This window comes from Calypte anna, chromosome 11 (genome assembly GCF_003957555.1).
Source record: "Calypte anna isolate BGI_N300 chromosome 11, bCalAnn1_v1.p, whole genome shotgun sequence".
NCBI lineage: Eukaryota > Metazoa > Chordata > Aves > Apodiformes > Trochilidae > Calypte > Calypte anna.
The window spans coordinates 4,273,255-4,293,553 of record NC_044257.1 but is presented as its reverse complement, the minus strand read 5'-3'; the positions used below and the strand labels follow the sequence as shown (position 1 = coordinate 4,293,553).

The window sequence follows — 20,299 nt, the reverse complement described above, 5'->3', positions numbered from 1 at the left end:
CCCTAGCAAGGGCAGTAACCTCTGTGAGAGAGGCAGCAACCAAATGTGCATGAAGCCTTCTTTAACCAGCACAGCTGCTGACAAAGGAGGATGTATCTCCTGCCTTCTCTGAAGTTAATCCCAGCAGTTTAAAGCAGACTTGTGAAAAAAACCCCATGAATCTGAAGTTACTTTAAAATGTTACTCCAAGGACACATTAGTTCCATTAGAGTCAAAGTATAAGCCAGATGCAATAGGTCGAGTTCTAGTTGAAGACACTGCAGAGAAAGTAAGAGCTAATAATTCTTAATTTGGCATAACGTGACATCCCCAACAGCTTCTGTCTCCCCTGCCAGTAATTGCATCTTAGCAGTGTACATATTAAGAAAAGAAAAAAAAATCATTGCACAAAAGACATTTTATGTCGGGTTAAAAAAAAAAAAATGCAGAGGAAAAACCCAACAAAGCAAAGCACCTTTCTTTGTAATAGTGTCACTCTGAAAACTGAAGACTCTTTCACTGAAAGGAAAAATATGCCGATCAAAACATGAAGGAGACAAAACCTCATTCATTCCTTATTTGTTTAAGAATTAGTAAAAAGAAACATTTTTGCAGGAGGCTAAGGCAACAGTAATTTAGACAATAATAAATTGAGCATTGTAAGAATAACTATTCCATTCACTAAAAGATCTCTGGCAAGAAACTTTTCACATGGCATTCAACAGACATTCAAATAAATGAATGAAGTATGCAAGTTAAATTACTTCCAAAATAAAGACTTTCCAGTGGTTTACCATAATGACAACATTGTATAGAGAAATACAATAGCTCTTTGTAGCCTAAAAAATTGTCAGTTTTATTTTACAAAGATGACTTCCAAATGCATCTTGTCATGACAATCAAGTTTTGAAGAAAAAACAACCTGGCATTTGATAAATAGATGAAATTAACTGTCATTAAAACCCCTTCAGTACTTCCTGCTGTCCTCCTCATCTCGGCAGTAACTGGGAAGGAGACTTCAAGCAGGCTCAGTCATTGATGGCAGGATCTAGAAAAGACACAATTTTGCATACTGTTATTTGCTTTCACAGCTTCCAGTGATTGCATTTCACCAACCTGCACTTACCTGGCTCCTTCTGCCACTGGAAGGAGCAGAACAGAACTTCCTACAGTCACCACTCACTGCTCCAATGACACCTTACTCCACTAAAATATTGTAGTGGTTGCAACCTCTCACATCAGCAGCACATCCAAAGGCAATATTAACAATGTCCTGTTGTCCCTCTTATCCACCAGCTCTGAATTGCTAATACCTGTCAGTGCATTAGCCAGCAGGATCCAGACATTATTCATTAGCATGCAGTTCATTACTAATGAGACTTGGTTGAACTTAAAACTGATAGATTTCCTTGTCACTTCTAGAAAATGGGCCAGGTGAAACACAGAGACACCACTGAAATGAGCAAAAAGCAGATACAAGTGTTACAAACAAGACCAGTGAAGAGTAAAACTACAACTGCATGTTTTCCCAACAAACATTATTTTGTCTGGCTAAGCAAGAAACTTCTTTAAGAGGAAAGGAGGGCATGGGATGGTCAAAATAAAAAAGAACAGAGCCTTGCATAATCAGCCTAACTCCTGTGCATCCCCGGAAGGCTGTGTGCATGGCAACCCCATTTCCAAAACACAAAGTAATTAATTGTATTCCCACATTAAAGCTACCATGGCACACCTCCACCTTGGCAGATTTCTAGCTGGCTTTAATCTTTCCCATCTTCCACACGCCAGGTTTCTCACACCAACTGGCTCTCAGTGACAGCTGAGTTTTAGTGCCATCCAACACCTTGATACAAATGGACTTTGGACTTTCATCTGCCTTTTGCTTGACTACATTGCCATTTAGTCACTGCACTGGTGTAACAACTGCACCACAGCTGTACTTCTACTGATGGGGCAAGAGGAAGCAGAGGTCTTCATCCCTACAAGAACATAGCTGCCTTTTTAGTTAGCAACTTGCATCCTTTTTCACGCCGAGGACAGAGCATATGGTCCTTCGAAAGGACATCAAAATAAATATGACAGGTCAGTGCAATCATCATGCTGAATGAATTCAAATGATGCCATATCTAAAGTGAAATGTGTGCATCTAATGAAGATTCAAATGACCAAAAGAATCCCCTATCCTTTTATCCCTTTCTGAATTATTTATGAATTCTGCAACCCCAGCTGTTGCCACCAGCCCAAGGACATTATTTCAGGAACGACATTTCATATTTTAATATAACTTAACAAAACAAAACAGTGCTCCTTAAAGACCATAGCAGAACATAATACATCTTTTCCCAGCATTCACAAAGGAAAATAAGCACCTATCCAGTTTGTGTTTTTTAACTTGTTTCCATAATTCCAAACACAGATTTCAACCCTGAGCAGTAGTTAGGTAAGACTCTCAAAGCGCCCTGGATGCTCCTCCTATTTCTTCAAGGTTACCTCCCTCTAAGAGTTCACCATCCCAAAGCCTCTGTAACACTACCAGCACTCAACTTAGTGAAAGCTTTTAATGCATAATATGGTTGTTCCAAGAAATTATGAACATTCTGCATGTATGGAATTGCTTTTGATAAAAGCAATTATTTGTTCATAAATTAATACAAAAAGAAACAACAACTGCAAGACATATAAGTTTAGGCTTTCAACAAACCATGACATTTAGATTAGCAAGTTCTATGCAGTACTGTCTGCCCATATGAGGACTGCTTTGATCCAGGTTCCATCACTTATTAGTTCTTAGATTTCAAACAAACTGAGGAGAGAAGGCTTAGCAGGTAAGCACAATTTCTACCACCTACATTTACATTCCCTCCATCCTCCCACACCCTTTCCATCAACCAAAACAAGTTCATAGTTTATCTGCAGAGCAAAGAACATGAAGGTGGAATAAATAGGAAAATAAGATCAACCAATGGTTTTGGTTGCCACCTTATGCATAGTGGAACCTGACAATTAAATAGGTACAGAGATCTGAACTGGTACACAAAAACACCCACACCACTAACATTCTGGTGTCACCTTCCCACTGCAAGAACATCCTGAGACACTGCCTTCCTCAGGCCTGAAACGATCTGTAATTAGTCAAAATTTACAATTCCCCAAGTGTCAAGGGATATAAGGCCCCTACAGCCTCTTCTCTGCCACAAAGATTACTCTGTTCTTACCAGTGACCTTCATTTCATGGTGTATTTTTAGTTTTACCTAGCTGAGCAGCAAAGGGTTTATGTTCTACTCACAAAGGCCACGGGAACTTTTAACTGGTTGATGATTTGGGGTTGATTTTTGTTCTGTGGTTGTTAGACTAAAAACTGTGGCACTTCTACCACTAAAGGGAGATGTGTGAATAAACTTCAAAGCTTCCAAGGTACCATTGCCAGAAATCTTGGGTATCATCCCCAAAGCTCACGAACCATTTGTCAGCTTCCTCCAGCTGAGAACATCACTTGCCAATAGAGCCAAGCACACAATTCAGGATGCCAGGCAGTCAGGTATCTAATAAACAACCTTAAATTTTGGAAAAGCAGCAAGGCAAGAGATGATACCTGTCTTGCAAGTGAAACACGCCAATGGCTTGCAAAGCAGACCCTGCTTTGGTTTAGCTGTCAGCAGCACCTCCAGCAGTATCCACTTGTTGAGTTTGGTATCACTGAGCTCCCACAGTGTTATTCAGGAAAAGATGTAGTTAAAACAAACATTTATTTGCCCTTCAGTCTGCATCAGAACTGGCACCCAGCCCTTAACAGTCTTGCTCTTCCTCACTACTGTGGGAAAGCTACTGAATGAGACCTCCCCTTCCCATCTCCTGCTGCTGCCCAAAGAAACAAAAGTTAAAGAAACAAAGAGAACAGGCAGAGAACTTGGGATGTGTAAAATACCACTAGGCAGTTAAATGTTACCAGTCTAACCTTAATTACCCAAGAGCCTCAAATTCTCCTGTTGTCACCGCTATATATTTGAAATTATTACCCCCTCACCATTAATGATTCTCCAATATTTTGCAGATCCCAGGTATAAGGCACAAACCCTCTCAAAACTACCACTACTGACAGTTGTAACCAACTCCACTGCACAACTTCACATTCTTCTGAAAATTAACAAATTAAAACCACAACATCTCACCTCATTTCAGGGTTGCCATTTAACTCTCAGTACCACAGGTTCTCAAGTGCCTCCTGAAATACTTTCTAGCTGTGCTAAAAGAATGACATTTGGAAAAAAAATCACCTGTGTGCTGATAGGAAAACATCTTTCTGAAGATTTTCACAAGCTGGCTGGATGCAATTGAAGTCAGTCCTCAGAAAATAAGGAAAATCATCTTTATGCCCAAACATACTCACTAAATGCTTCTGGCTATGACATTATTTCAGAATTGACACATTATACACAAATACCTCAAAAAAAAATCTTTTTTGTGTATGTCTGGATTACACAGCTATTTACACTCAGTGTTTTTTCAGAGCCTTCACCAAGTTGCACAATGTTCTTGAATACAAATGACAAATAGATCCTTTCAGATGATTTTTTTTAAAAACTGATATTTTTTATGTTAAAAAAATGTACACCAACATGGTCTTTAATCTAATTCTTATCCTGAACAATCGAAGTGTACCCATATTAATCTATTAGATGCTTTTCCACATCACACCTATGACACTGCATAAATTACTGTAATTTAAATGAATTACTGCTTGAAAATTCTTATTTGGTAGGAAACATGCAGTGTTACAACAAGGCACAAGAAAGAAAAATGTGCAGTATGGTAACTAAGTTTTATAACACAGTATATCTAGGTTCTCATAAACCAGCTACTCTAAATTGTTAAAGGACAAGAACATTAGACTGATCACATAGAACACAGCAATATGTCCAAGTCAATAATATGAACTTAAATCTACAGTTTATTTTGATACATTCTCATGCCCATATATGCAGAATCCACTTTAAAAATGCCATTAGGCTAGCTGCAGAATATTATTGCAAAAGACATGAACTCCAATAGTAATTCTATCTCTGCCCTGGATAACTTGCATTTTTCTTTTTGAACGTCTGATCTGTAGAAACACACTGGAGATAAAGAATCAGAAGGGAGGGGGGGCACGAAAAAAACCCCCAACAAACAAACAGAAAAAAAAACAAACCAAGTTTTTGTTACCTTCTTCTGCATATTACTACTGTTTAAAGAGGACTTGTTTAAGACTGCAACATTTCAAGTACCTAACAGTAAAGAATGAAAAGCTTCTTGCTACAAGCTAAAAAGAAAGTCTTTACCATGCTCCTTGAAGAGCTCATTTTCACATTACTCAGGCTTCATTATGCTGAATCAATATTCGTTTAGTCACTGGGGTTATTGACATATTTTAAAATAAAAGTATACCCTTCAGCTACTGCACTCATTACGGGTAATTTGTCTTGTCAGGGAGCAGGGAATATTATCCCAGTCTTTCAGGGGCTGACAGCCCATGGAAATACCTCCCCTTGGTTACAACTGTAAATAATTTTAAGGTAAAATATTGAAAAATCAATGACTGTTTCCTGCAATCTGTCACAAACAAATCAATCATAATCTGCACAGCCAGAGAGTATGATTTGAAGGAGATGAGAGCAGATGTAATTCTTGGCTGGAATCTCTCATTTCAAAATCACTTCACATAATGGTGTCATCATTTAAACACTTAGCAGTCACTGCAACTGCCACTCATAACATCTCGTTAGACAAAACCACAAGGAAGAGGAGGAGAAATGCCATTGCTGTTATGTAAACAAACACTTTATTTAAATGCTTGCAACATTAACAAATTTCACAGCTATAACAGCTAGGCTTGTCTCTCCATGAAAGTTCAAGATGGTCTTCTTTCTACACGGAAGATTGCCTATAAATTAGCCTCTCAAAATGCAAAGCCTTTTAAAACCAAGCTAGGCTTCATAAAAAGTGAGCAAAAACATCTCCTACTCATGCTATTTCTAAAAACATTTCTATTTCATTCACTCCAAATTTCTCATAAGAGAACCACACATCGAATTCTCCAGAGATTAAGAAAGGAAAATTGCCTTTGTGTTTTTAAGAGCAATAAGGATTTCAATGCATCTTTGTCCTCTACACATTACATTTCACATTTAATTTTTATTAAGCACACACCAACCCAACTTCAGCCTAAGTAAAGTACAGGGGGAAAAAAAAGAGTCATAAGCTACATAAATTGAGAATATATTTTCAACTTGCACTCAAAGAAATTAGCTGCTGTATATGGAATTACATATGTATAAAGGATCAATTTATACATAACTGCACAACAGTTAAACTGATTTTTGTAAATATGAGCAATTTGTATAAAACTTACCTATTTTTATAGAGTAAAACTTACACTGGGGCTGAAACTATTTCCTCACTTGTCCCTCCATCTCCCCCCAACTGTATTTTTACCCTCCCACTCTGGTGTTTGAGAGACTTCTGTACAGATCAGTTAAGATGAAAAAAGCAGCAGCCTGGATGAGATAGCACAACTGCAGCCCTAGACCTAAGCCTGTGTTCCCTACACAAACAAAAATTGCAAATGCTCATGGAGTGTTTCACTCTGGAGTCTATAATTTGAGCCCTTAATCCTTAATGTGCAGAGCCCGTTATCACATACTCATTTTAATCACATTAACCTCACCAACTCATATTTCTTAATATTTATCTCACAACTGCGAGACTAAGAAAAAAATGCAATCAAAAATACAAAATTATTTTCTTTTTTCTTGAAAAAAATTCCCCTTATACTGTTTTTATAAATGAAAGAATAGGGCATATTGTACATCTAAGTGAAGCTCTGCAAAGCCTGCCTCCCTTTAAAGCAGGCTTTAAGTCTCTAACTCATTATCAATACACATCAGAACCACTGTTTGTAGCAGCCGGGCAGATTCTTTTTCTTCGAAAAAGAAACTTTAAAAAAAGAAACTGAAGTCTTAGCCCAGAAGAAACAGTTACTGCCTTACAGGCTCCAGAAGTGCAGAAAAACTGCAAATACCAGCTGTGAAGTGAATCAGCTTGTCCTGGGGGAAGACCACTCTGTTGTGAATGGAAGCAGGGGGAGGCAGAGGGTGAGGAATGGCTAAAAACAAGAATAGCTCCTAGAAATGAGTTGCCAGACCTTACTTTTTCCTTGGAGGAGACCTATAATGAAGCTATCCCATAGAGAGACAGCCTCAGGCTCATCAGGCCTTTTAAACCTCCTCACTGGCCAACCAACACTCAGAGAGGGAAGATCCTGCTATCTACATTAAGCCATTCTGGGAGGGAGGTGAAGCCTTGGCACACTGAACATGCCAGCATCCTTCCCCAATGATATTCCCCTGAGCCAGGTTGTTATTTCTTGTGACAATCACCTAATTAGGTGGGTCAAGAATCACAGAAGATAGAAGAGATCTATTCTTCCTACATGCCAGTTTTTCTCTTTGTAAAAATGAAGGTAGTGGCTCTTCCCCTCTCTTGTAAGGCACTTAATAAATGTTAATAATAATTAAGTCAGTCACATCTCCCAGACAACACTGTCAGATGTTTTACTGCAGTATTTGAGAACTATCAGGCTCAGGAGGGAGCTCCCACTTGTTCCAGACAACAAGAATCACAACTTCCATCCCTGGGATGGAAGAGTTTACAGAGGGCTGCTCCACAGCAGACATTTTGCAACCACTCCCCAACAGGGGAAGCCTAAGGATAAAGAGTGGCCCATGCTGCAGCACTACAGATGCTTATGGAGAGTTCATGGGTCAGCACAACAACTCCTATTTTCTGCTGGACAAAGCGTTAAGATACTGTTAACAGCTGAGAGGGCTGTGAAGTCCTTCTGGTTAAATGAAAAGGTATATTTTTTCATTCCATCTTTCTTGGAAAATAAAACAACCAGAGGTTATGGATAGAGATGAAAAAAAAAAAAAATACTGGCTTAAAAAAAGCTAGTAATATTTCATCCAGTACCCACCTTCTCAGTTTCCTGCTCTCACTCATACTGTTCAGCCTCTAGTACATGTTCATTTATTTAATGCAATGCCACATGATCACTGAACAATGAAGCAGAGCAATATTTAAACTTGCAGTAATATGGATATTACACTATTATCAGTATCCTACCTAGTGAAGTTATAAAGTCTCCATGTTTGGGTGTCACAGAAAAAAAGAAGAATCCTGTTCTGAAATAGCTTCTGCCTTCCAATTCTGCTCTTGTCTTCTTCAGCATTGCTTAGACCAGTCTCACTGAGCTCATCTGGAGAGGACAAAGAACGAAAACCAGACCATGCTTATTATAGTGTTTGTCACCTGCACCACATGATGTTCTTAACACCCACAGGACTAAAGTGAACATATCTGCAAACAATTAATTTTGCATTTTGTTAAAGATGGAACCCAGTATCTGAAAGGGAAGTGCCACAAGTTTAATGCTTAACAAACACAAATTACTTACCATTAAGTCTGAATAGGACTTAATACAGTTAAAAAGAGCTGCAAGTCCAGAGGCATTCTGGCTTCATATGAGGTCTTTTCCTGAACTCAGGCTACCAGGAAGGAAGGACTGCTGGGTTCATTTTCCCCACCATGGACCTCACTGCTTCTGCTCAAATGCATTCTGTAGAGGCAAGAAATGGACATACAGAGAACAGGGAAATGGAACAAAAAGCTAGTATCTGTCACTAATTTAGACAGCAGACTTCACTTACACACCAGGACTACAGGCTGAGTAATGCATGTTTCTTAAATCCCTCAGACACTGTGTTAGTAGCACATCCCACTGGAAAGTGTTCCAGCCTGCATTTTCTAATAGGCACACCACACATAGATTCCTATGGAAATCAAGGATCTATGGGATATGGAAAGTTAATGGCATTTAGCTACTGAATGAGTATTACCACTGAAGACTGCTAATCACTTCCCTAACACCAACTATTCCCATCATCTTCTCAGCCAGTATACAAGTCTCTCAGTCATCCTGCAGCTTCCTCTCAGACAACTATCCAGGTGAGCCCAGTTTAACTTTTACTTACAGACACAGAAGCACTGTTTATACCATGGAGATATCATCTGCATTTTAACTGAAGCAAGTAATTACATACTGAAATAAACTTAAGAAAAAGTAAAGGACAAAAAATACCTTAACAATAAAATTTGAAACCTAGACTCTCCAGTGCTGTCCCCTTCCCAAGTGACATTCGTGGAACTTAATGCTTAATGAAATTGGGAGAGGGCAAGATCCTCCCCAGACAACAGCCAGGAAGTCAGCACAAACAAAGTCATTCTTGCACCATCAATATCATAAAGATGTAGGGCCCTTTTGATAATGACAGAGTATTCTTAATAAAAGCTTCAAGCAGGTTTTATAGCTGCATATTATCCAATGAAACCAGTAATAAACAGCACTGTAGCATTATTTAGTGCAACTCCAATACGCCAAGAGTCACAACCTCAATTTTATTTATCACACAGGCTAAAATGTTAGTTCCTGGCTTTACAGTAGCAGCCAAGCCTGTAGTTATTTTATCCCAGCACACTGCTGTCTGGATATTGATACTTTGCTACGGGATATGAAAGAAGAACATAGTTACCTAATACAGCTTAATTGAAAACATAGGACCTACACATTATACCATGTATTATTCTATGCAAAATGAAATCTGAAGGGCATGAAAAGCTCTGTAGATGTCAGCAGAGAATATTTCAGAGGTAAATGCTGGGTTCTCGATCAGAGATAGAAAAGCAGAGAAATACTGTGAAAAAGATGTGCTTATGAAAAGAAAAAAACTAGGTTTTGCTCTGCTGGGGAGGGGGAAGAGCTCAGGAGGATGCATCCATCTCCTATGGAAACAACACAAGAGTGATGAGTCACACATCTGCTAAGAGAGTAAAGTCTCTTGTCTGATCATCTGCATTCACCTTGAAGATCTAACTGGCTTGCTTTTATCCTCAGTGTTTTTTATATATATTTATACATACATACAAGAAAGAGAATATTCTGGCTCTACAAATACATTCACCTCATTCTGCAGAGAACAGCTTCAAGAATCATTCACACCTGCATTAGCCACATCAAGGAACAGAAACAAAAAAGCTCTCCTATTAATATAAACCAGAAATGAGGAACTGTTAAAAAGAGTTCTTTGGGTGTAAGGCTAGAAAGGCTATACCTGGCTTTACATTTCTCTGCAGAGAGGCAACACCAAGCTCTTGTAAATGCCAGTCAGAAGGTCTGCCAATGGAGGTAAGTAAAGCAGATAAAAACACAAACATGCCGCTGGTAAAAGTCACCCAACTCTAACACCCACCCTGGAGGCCAGATTCCAGCTCTCACCACACTGCAGCACCTGCTGTCAAAAGGGAATCTGGAAATCCATATGGAAAGCTACAGGCACACGCACATCCCATAAAGCAGCCCAGGGAGCCAGAGCCATCCTTCCTGCTGAGGTGCTCCTCTTTCACAATAAGGAGCCACCTAGCAGGAGATGTGGCTTGCTTTAAGTGGAAAAACTTGTTTAGACATGAAAGTGAGCAGTTTTTAATATTTTCCACTAAAGTCAACCATTATGAGAGTCTATTTTCTGCATATGCCTGTGAACCATAAGAAAAATAAACCCTAAAGATGTTCTTAACTGAGTCCATATTATGCCAACAAATTCAAGCAAATCGTGCCATTTAAGTTAATTACAGGAAACTTCAAGGAAACTGAAATACAGTTCCAGGCTCTCCCCTGATACTGTCAGGACTACTGGAGTTACATGTTCAATACAATACCTACGTGCTGACAAGGCTTGCCAGCTGCACTTCTCTGCATGCTTTTAAACAGGTTTGCTGATGCAACTTAAAAAAAAGGACGGAGGCTGATAATCAGGTTTCTTCTAGAAGACAAAAAGTAATTTTACACAGGAAGACTTCCTGTTAAAAACAAAACTCTGTCTAAGCTACCTAATACCCAATTACTAGACACAAAAGAGTTATTCTAGGTGTTTGTGAGTTTACACTTTGGTCTCAGACCACAAACACAGAGTTCTAACAAGTCCAGTCTTGGGCAAAGCGTGTGCAGACAGAAGAAACAGAAAAGTTGGGGGTGTCTTGCAGGGCTCTTCTGAGATCATTTGCATAGGCTAAGAGGCACCAAAGAACAGCACTTCTACTGCAAGTATTCACCCTACAACTTCACCTTAGAGAAACCAGCAGCAACACACACAGACACAGACAACGCACACGCACAGACACCAGTAAGTGCAGGAAAGCATCACCAAGTTTACTGCCTCTTGCTCAGCTAATAAAGTATTGATTTAGCATAGAAAAACACAAGCCCCCTGCTCCTCTTTGCATGCTAATTATATTTACTTCCATGGTATTGCAAAAGTGAGAATTTTTTTTTCTCTTCATGCTTAACTTAAAAAAATAGTTACATGTATTTATTTTGCTCAGCTATTAGTACGAGTTGCTAATGCTTTTAAATACACTGTATAAAACATGTCTTAGCAGATGTTTCCAGCAGCAATTTCCACTATCACCTACGTCTTAGTGTTTTGTTTATAAGATAGCTTTAATAAGAACAGAGCATCTGGGAGGGGTATTATGACTTTGTTATCATTATTTTTCTTTGTTTGTTTTTTTAGAGGAGCATTCCCTTTAACATCACATGCAGGTCCCTGGGCAATATATTCCCAAATTGAAGTGGAGAGACAAATTATTCCTTAAGTGTCTAAGGTCAGGCTTTATGATAAAGAAATATCAAAGAGGTTTCAACTAAAGCCTCCTTTCTCATCTAACCCTGTGAAAAGAAAAAGAAAAAAAAGTTGAAATGATCTCCTAATGCATCTCCCTTCATAATTCATGCCGAAAGATGACATTTTCTGGGGATCTTAATTAAGATAATGATGAACACCTGTGTAGGCATTCTTTGGCAAGACAGCATTATCCATCATAATCTTTTAAGTACTCTCAAAAAAGCCCAACAAAATTGTATGACGGAACCAATCTGTTGCCTCTCCTTTCACTAAGTTTTACATCTCAGACACACAAGAGTGATTACATCTTAAAAGACTGCAATAAAAGCAGGATCGTTAGATTTTTAAGTTTCAACAGAAAGTAGTTATTAAAGTAATTAAGTTTAGGTGTATCATATCCAAGACACCCAAGTTTAACTCCATCCACTACAAGACACCTGTAACCAAACCACTTACAGTCAGACAGACACTCTGTGGACTGTACTTTTAGAATACAGTTTGCTGTTATTGCCAAGATCACCCTGCCTCTTTTTCCCCCTCCTGGAAAGAAAATATTCACAGCTGATCCCTATTATATATACATAAACTTATTTATTAAGCTGTTTTACACTGTACCACATATGTTTATACAACCTAAATGAAATTATGGATATTAAACCAGTGTAGAAAAACAAGTATGCAGGTTCAAATATTGCTACATTTCCAGTCACCACATTTTGCTCAGTTGTCTCAAATCCAAATTCCTCTCAAGTCAAGAAAACCTCCTGGTGCCTGACTACTACAGGAAGCAAAGACCATTTTAAACAGCTTTGCAGGACCAGTCCATCAGACTGAAAGCTACAAAAATAGTTACTTTAATTATTTATCTATGCAATCTGAATTTAAATTCACAAACATTAATCTAAATAAAGCCAAGAGCACACAGCCAGCCTGTAAACATTACCTATCTTTAAGTAGGAACTGAATGGCAATTGTTTAGTTTATTGCACTAACTGCTTAGCTTCCAATAAGTAATAATAAAAATAAAGTACAGAACTTTAATCAACTTGCACTTATACAACTTCCCTAGCAGCTAGAAAGCAAACAATACCAAGAACTTATCCATACTTTCAAATGCACATACCTTCAGAAAAAATGAAGAGAAGCATCATATGTCTCCTCAAGCCCCTCATTTGCTACCAGCACTCATAGAACCACATAAAAAAAAGAGTTTTGAAACAAACTTACTTCATTTTCAAAGAGCTTAAAAGTCCTGCAAAGCAGATCTTTGGCTTTCATATTTTAATATTCTTCTAACAGAGGGAAAAGTCTCTGTGCCCAGTCATTCAGTGGTGCTATCAATGTGCAAATAAAGCAGAAAATAGAGACATCCTTAAGAAATGAGTCTCAAATTTGATATAAAGTGAAGGTGACAACCACAGCAATAGAACTATAAGCTAAAATGTTCCAATATCTTGAAGAATTATCTACAGTTCTTTTAAAACTGCAATGAATATCATAGTGGAGTAAAGCAGAGGGAACATCAGTTTAATAGGCAGTTATAATCCTGATGGCATAAGAGTCCTATCACTACCATTTATTAATCAGCTCTGGTATTATGCAAAGAATTAAAGTATGCATGAACTTTCCATAGTTTCCAAAATGTATGCCTACAGAAGTAGTGTTAGTAGAACACGGGGGAAAAATCAAAACAACAAAACAACAAACAAACAAAAAAGAGGATAATTTTACATGACATTAACCTTACCTTCTCCTCCTTGAAAAGTCAGATGCCATGGGAAGGTGGTTAAAACTTGTTTCTACAAAGAAGCAAGCAAGGAAAAGCAGTTACTCATTCTACTCGCATATAACATGAGTGTTACACGTATGAACTTTACGGGCTGGTATCTCACTCCTCGAACAAGGGGGACGGTCAGAAGCACTTCTGAGCAGAAAAAGAAACGCGGTGCTTCAGCGCGGTAGCAAAAATTAACGCAGGGACAAGCAGCGGTGACACCGTGCAGCTGAAAACTGATGAAAGTGCACACCTGTGTGGATTCAGCATGTAAGAGTGTGCGAGCCGGTGCTGGAGCCCTCCCGGTTACCGGGAAGAATCCACGTGTATCTTGAAGAGAAAACGCTTCCATGTTTAAAAAAAAAAAAACAACTAAAAATTTTTTAAAATTATAGGGAAACGGGGAAAACGCCAAACAAAGCGCTGCTCGACAGCAGCACCGAGGAGTGTGCCGAGACCCGGGGCTTCCCCTACTCGCCACACAACCGCGGGGTCCGGGGGTCACCGTGCTTCCACAGAGCGCGGGGGCAGCGGCTGCGCCGCCTCCTCCAGGGGATCCCCGAGCGGCGGGACCAGGGCAGGGCGAGGCCCGCCCGGCAGGGGGCGCCCCAGCACCGAGGGGCAGCGCCGGCACCGAGCCCCAGCGCCCCGCAGCGCGGCGGGAGAAGCCGCCGCCACCGTCCCGCATCCCCAGCTCACCTCACCGTCTGGATCCGGTCCGACCCGACCCGCAGCCATCGCGGGCTGAGCTAAACCCGTCCACGCTGGTCCGGGAGGCGGCCCGCAGCGCCTCCGCGCGCCGTCCTGCCGGCACCGCTTCCGGACTCCCCGGCAACGGCGCCGTGTGCTGCCACCGCCCCTCCACACCCTCTCCTGCCGGCGTTGACAGACAGCTCCGCTGGCCAATGGGAGAAGGGGAGGACCCACAGCCGGCCGCCGGTCACCCAATCATGAGCGGGGGGCGGGACTGGTGGGGCTACAGCCTGCTGGGTACTGTAGTGCGCACCACGCCTGTCCCCCCCCTGCCCACGGTCCTGCCGCCCCCAGCCCTGCCGCGATTCCACGCGAGACCCCGGGGACAGAGAGCTCTCTACCCGCCCCGTCCCTTCCCGCCGAGGCGCCCCCGCCCACCCCCGCCCCATCCGCCCAGCCCAGCCCAGGGCCCGCCGCCCTGGGTCTCGGTGGCGAGGCTGCGAGGGTAGGCTCAGGCTGGCCGGCCCTTGGGATGCGGGGGCTGCTGCCGGGCAAAAATCCCGGAGGAATGGATCGGGGCGGTGTCAGTACCGGCTCTCCTCTCCGGCGTCCCGGGGAGCTTCTGCCCCGGGCCGCCCGTTTTAAAATACACTACACACACACACCCCTTCCTCGCCTCTCCGCGTCCTGCTCGCTGGGGCCAGCGGCAAGAGGAATTAGAGCCGGAAGATACAAAAGTTACAAGATTAAAACAAACAAATAAATAAGCTAAATCTGATTAAATCGCCCCCCGCCTCCCGGGAAAGTCATGGCGGTGTGAGTTGGGTCCCCGGTGGCTGGGGGCGCGGAGCAACAGTGGAAGGCAGGGTCCGCGGCCGCGGGAGCAGCGCCTTTCTTCAGCCGCGAGGGAAAAAAGAGGAGGGAATAACCTGGGATATGTTCCTGCAGGGAAACGTATCTCCTGGAATCAAAGGAGATTACATCTCCTGATCGGCGGGGATTTATCCCGGTTCATATGGTTTTAATCTGCTTTCGCCTCGACCCTTTTATGAGCTGGGGAGGAGGAGGATACTCGATGCACTCCTCAGATCCGTGGGCAAGCCCTCATTCGAACGATTTCTGAAGAGCCTTCTCCGCCCCCATCGCTCCCCCTCCGGATTCCCCTTCTCCCGCTACCGGCGCTGGTAAAGACCGAGTCCCTGTCCCGCTCTTTTCACGGCCCCCTGAGCCCTCCGCTACACCACCCCCCTCCTCCTCAGCTGGCCTCCCCGCCGTAGCTCCTCTCCCACAGCCGCCGCAACAGGTCCGGCGGCGGGGAGGTCCCGGAGTGGCACCCGCCCCGACGGCGCGACCAGCCCCGCATCCCAGCGCAGCCGGCCCTGCCCGGTCTGCGGTGCGGCGCTTCTCCGCCGAAAATCGCCTGTTTTATTTAGAAAAGAAAAACTAACAGCACCACACACACCCCATATATTCCACCTCAGGTGATTTAGTGAAGGGAGGGGCAGGGGGCAGAGAGCAAGAGGAGGGGTGACGGCGCAGAGGGGGAGCCGGCCGGCTAATAAATCTTATTAAATATCTATGGTTTTTTTCATATACTGATTGGCTTGCATTCCGGCGCAGCGCGGCTCCGCACGGTATTTAGCACATGCAGAAAGTTGGAGCTGATCTTAAATGGCTCGGAGGTGACTGCAATCCAGGAGCCGGCGCACTTGAGCCTCTGAGCGCTGGGGAGGGCCGAGGGAAGCGCGGAGCCCTCCCGCTGGTTGGGCCCGGCCGCGGCAGCCCAGCGGGGTCCTGCCAGTCCTTCCACTGACAACACCCCGCGAAGGAGGAGCCTCGCCGGGCCGCGCAGAAGGCGTCAGGAGCTGCAATTTCCAACTTAGCATCTTGGCAGGACCCTTCGGAAAGCGAGAGCGAGGAGGAAGGGGGGGAAAAAAGCCCCCCAGTGTAAGGGGGAAGAGAGACAGAGCACGAGTTGAAAAAAAAAAAAAAAAAAAAAAAAAAAAAAAAGAAAAAAAAAAAAAAAGAGTGGGAAGCGAGGGGGAGAAGAAAAAGGAGGAAGCGGTGCCAGGCTACAGGCGAGCGCGGAGCAGCAGCCCCGGCACAGAGCAAGGTGCCGCCGCTGCCCAGCTGGCGAGGGCGGAGAGGCGCCCGCGAAGCCCCGGCCGCAGCGGCACCAGCCCGGCAGCGCGGCGGCTCCCTCCCGGCGCCTTGGGCTCCCGGGTATATGTGTGCGCCTGGCCATGTCGTATCCTCAGGGTTACTTGTACCAGCCGTCAGCGTCCTTGGCTCTCTACTCCTGTCCGGCGTACAGCACCAGCGTGATCTCCGGACCCAGGACTGATGAACTTGGGAGATCTTCTTCGGGCTCCGCTTTTTCCCCTTATGCCGGATCTACCGCCTTTACCGCCCCTTCCCCGGGTTACAATTCCCACCTTCAATACGGCACCGACCCGGCCGCCGCCGCCGCCGCCGCCTTCACTTCCTACGTGGTAAGAGCAGCCCCGGGCAGCCGGCACCGCGCCGGGCACGGCGGCATCCCGCGGGCGTCTGCCCCCTCTCCCGGGCCTGCTTTTTGTTCCAATTTTATTTGTGAGATACCGGGGACAAAAGAGAACGTGGCTCCCCCGCCTCGCCGCTCAACTTTCCCGCATCGCCGCCCTGTGCTGCCGCACACTGTTGCTGGCTGCAGCGGCGGGCTGGGCTGGGCCGGGCGCGGGGGGAGCCGCCGGTATGGCCCGGGCGAGACGGCGCTGGGGCAGACGCCGACCGATTTCATTCCCTTAAAAAAAAAAAAAATTAAAAAAATTAAATTAAAATAAAACTGTAATCGTGATTCCACAACAATTACCTTATTGTGATTGAAAAGGGAATGAACTCAACAGCGGCCGCCGATGGGAGAAATCCGGGCGATAAACCCAGGCAACTTTCCCCTGCACGGCGATAATTAGGCTGCTTAAATACTGCAGAGCTCTAATCCCATGGCCGCGAGCCGCTCCGCGGTCGCTCCGCGGGGAAGGCAAGGTACTGCGCCGCCGTGCGCGCCTGCGAGGCTCCGCGGGCCGGACCGGGGCACGGGGTATCCCCGCTGCCCGGCTTACAGCTGTGGCCACCGCCTCTGCCCCGTAGTTCCCCCAAATCCAAGTTTTGCCGAGCTTCTCTTGATTAAAGGTCTAGGCAGTTTCACAGTTTCTTTTTTCCTTTTTCTAGATCTTTTTTTTCCTTTTCCTTTTTATTTTCTTTTACTCATATTTTTCTTTCCTTTTTTCTCTTTTTCTCTTTCGTATTTTTTCTGTTTTCTCTCCTCTCTTGTCTCTTTTTTCCATTATCTTTTTCCTCCTCCTGCCCCTGGCTTGGCAGAGGAGCGGCCCGACCCGGCAGCCTGGGCCCAGCAGGTTGTCCTCCGCGATCCCAGCCTGGGGGGGGAAGGGTTCCCCCGCCGCTGACCGCCCCCTCGCCATGCTGCCCACTTGCTCTGCCGAGCCTGCCTTTGGGGGAGAGGCGCACGATTGTTGCAAGCGGCCGGTGGCCTCCTGGGGCCGGATCCTCCCGGCTTCAGCGAGCCCCCCAGGCCCTTCCGCCCGTTCTCCCGGGAAAGAGCCGGGAGAGAAGCCGGCCAGGGCCCAGAGGCGGGGCAGAGGCAGCGGGGAGCAGGACAGGGGCCGCGGGCAGGCCCTGGCGCTGCCCTTGCCGTGTCATTGCCGACCCGCGACCGCCTCACCTCGCCCCTCCGGGCCGCTCTCCCCTCTCTCCCCAGGGCTCTCCCTACGACCACACGCCGGGCATGGCCGGCTCCCTGGGGTACCACCCGTACGCGGCGCCGCTCGGCTCCTATCCCTACGGGGACCCCGCGTACCGCAAGAACGCGACGCGGGACGCCACGGCTACGCTCAAGGCCTGGCTCAACGAGCACCGGAAAAACCCCTACCCCACCAAGGGCGAGAAGATCATGCTGGCCATCATCACCAAGATGACCCTCACCCAAGTCTCCACATGGTTCGCCAACGCACGGCGGCGGCTCAAAAAGGAGAACAAAATGACCTGGACGCCGCGGAACCGCAGCGAGGACGAGGAGGAAGAGGAGAACATCGACCTTGAGAAAAACGACGAGGACGAGCCTCAGAAACTGGAGGAGAAGGGGGACCCCGGGACGCCGGACACAGGTAGGTAGCCACTGCGGCCGCGCCCTCGGGGCTGTTCCCGGCGAGGTGGCGGGGCGGCCTGTCCTCCCGAGCGGGCTGCCCGGGCAAGGGGGAGACGGCGGGCAGCACTGTGGACCGGCCACGGCGGGGCTGGAGGGGGGTAGGAGGCGGCAGAGTGGGTGGGCGGGTTTGGGGGCGCAGGGGCGAGCCCAAGAGCTGCCCCCCACTCCTCTCCTTTCACTCCCCCAGAAGCGGCGGATCCCAAGGCAGCGCCGGGCTGCGAGCGCCTCCAGGAGTCCCCCGACCCCCGGGAGGCCGAGGGCGGCCTCAGCGACTCGGATTGCAAAGAACCAACGGAGGAGCGGCTCGACGGGCCGCCCGCCCCCCCCAAGGCGCCCGGTTCTTCCCCGCTGGGGCCTTGCCCGGCGGGTCGCGGGCTGCCGCCGGCGGGCAGCGAGGAGCCCCCGCCGTACCGCCCGCCCTCCGCCGCCGCCGGGCCCCCGCACGCCGCCGACCTTCACCCGCTGCTGCCCGCTGCCACCGGCGCCTCCGTCATCCACTCGCCGCAGCAGGCGGCCCTCGCCAAGCCCAAGCTTTGGTCACTGGCCGAGATCGCCACCTCGGTGGACAAGGCGAAGGAGGCCGGTGGTGAGGCGGCGCCCCCCGGTCCCGCCGTGCTGGGCGGCAGCGGCCCGTCCCGTTCGCCGCCGCGGCCGCGCTCGCCGGTAGCGCAATGCCCCTTCCCCAACGGGGCGGTCCTGCCACGGCCGCTCTATTACACGGCGCCCTTCTACCCCGGTTACACGAACTACGGCTCCTTCGGGGCCCTGCACGGGCACCCCGCCGGCGGCCCCGCCGCCACCGCCCCCGGCGCCCACTTCAATGGATTAAACCAGACTGTCCTCAGCAGAGCCGAAAGCCTGGCTAAAGACACTAAAATGATCAGGAGCCAGTCCCAAGTAGATCTTTGCAAAGACTCACCTTACGAACTGAAGAAAGGTATGTCCAACATTTAATATCGGCTTCTCCTCCTTACTCCCTCCTGGGACTGTGGTTTTGTTCTTATATTTTGTTTGTTTCTGTTTGGGGTTTTTTTTTTGTTTAATTTATTGAGAGAAATAATAAATTGCTTTGGCAGTTATTTTTCCACTACCAAAAGAACAACAAAACAAGCAGAAAAAGACCAGCTCCCCCGCCTCCCCAGCAGCCCCTTCAAAAGTTTATAGAGTAATGGCTGGGTGGAAACTGCCCAGAAATGTCTTAGCCAAGTGAAAAGCAAACGAGTGACATATTCTCTCTCACACACACAAAGAGGAATGATTTGTATTAAATCTTATTCTGTATATTTAATGTAGCTTTTTGTATTTAAATTGATAATACAGTATCTTTGAAGTAAATTATGAAATCAAGACACCTGTACAGGCATTAATGTTGTTTTCGTAATATAAATATATACATTTCTGTGTCTTTTTCCGAATTGTTTCATAGTTTTAAAATATATATATACAAGTTTAATTTAATTTTTTATGCCTATTCTTTTTTTTCCCTTGGGTGTGAGCTAAACCATAATGCAAAAAAAGAAAGAAAAAGAAAAAAAGGAAAAAAATAGGTTATACTTATTAGATAAAAAAAAAAACCTGCAGCCGCCTTTGTAAAATGCAAATATTTAATTAAAAAAGATTTTTAACAGTATCAAAACCACTTTTTTGTGTGTGTGTGCAATGGGCAAATATGGGCATAGATGCAAGAAAAAAAAAACCAAAAACCAACGTTTTAAAAGAGACGCGGGGCTCAGTTCAGGACATTTCAGTGGTACCTGAAGCCATTTCCAAAGTGACTGCCGGTTTCTAAAAGGTCGGGCTCCGGCGGCGAGAGCGCGGGCGCGGGAGGGACGCGGCTTCCGGAGGTAAAGAAAGGCTTAAATCAGGCCACGCAC

At 45.6% G+C, this 20,299-nt stretch overlaps 1 protein-coding gene and 1 long non-coding RNA gene across 3 annotated transcripts; one reads left to right on the top strand and one right to left on the bottom strand.

Annotated features, from left to right (window-relative positions):
• Positions 1-909: 909 nt before the first annotated feature.
• Positions 910-14,308, bottom strand: LOC115598938. The gene is made up of 5 exons (XR_003988024.1): positions 14,228-14,308; positions 13,502-13,553; positions 8,472-8,633; positions 8,141-8,273; positions 910-1,027 (listed from the first exon to the last, which is right to left on the bottom strand). It is a non-coding gene; the product is annotated as an uncharacterized LOC115598938 (long non-coding RNA).
• A 2,150-nt stretch (positions 14,309-16,458) lies between these two features.
• IRX5 (iroquois homeobox 5) lies at positions 16,459-19,564 on the top strand. 2 transcript variants are annotated; one of them, XM_030457816.1, is made up of 3 exons: positions 16,459-16,713; positions 17,979-18,384; positions 18,613-19,564. In XM_030457816.1, the coding sequence occupies exons 1-3, from the start codon at positions 16,465-16,467 to the stop codon at positions 19,377-19,379; spliced, it is 1,422 nt and encodes a 473-aa protein (XP_030313676.1). In that variant the 5' UTR covers positions 16,459-16,464; the 3' UTR covers positions 19,380-19,564. The 2 variants fall into 2 exon arrangements, with proteins under 2 accessions (XP_030313676.1, XP_030313675.1); XM_030457815.1 differs by having other exon boundaries at positions 16,465-16,713; positions 18,616-19,564.
• Positions 19,565-20,299: the final 735 nt, after the last annotated feature.

Coding starts and splice junctions, on each gene's coding strand:
- IRX5 (XM_030457816.1), top strand. CDS start 16,465: ATGTCGTATCCTCAGGGTTACTTGTACCAGCCGTCAGCGTCCTTGGCT. Junction 16,714..17,978: donor CCGCCTTCACTTCCTACGTG/GTAAGAGCAGCC, acceptor CTCTCTCCCCAG/GGCTCTCCCTACGACCACAC. Junction 18,385..18,612: donor CCCCGGGACGCCGGACACAG/GTAGGTAGCCAC, acceptor TCACTCCCCCAG/AAGCGGCGGATCCCAAGGCA.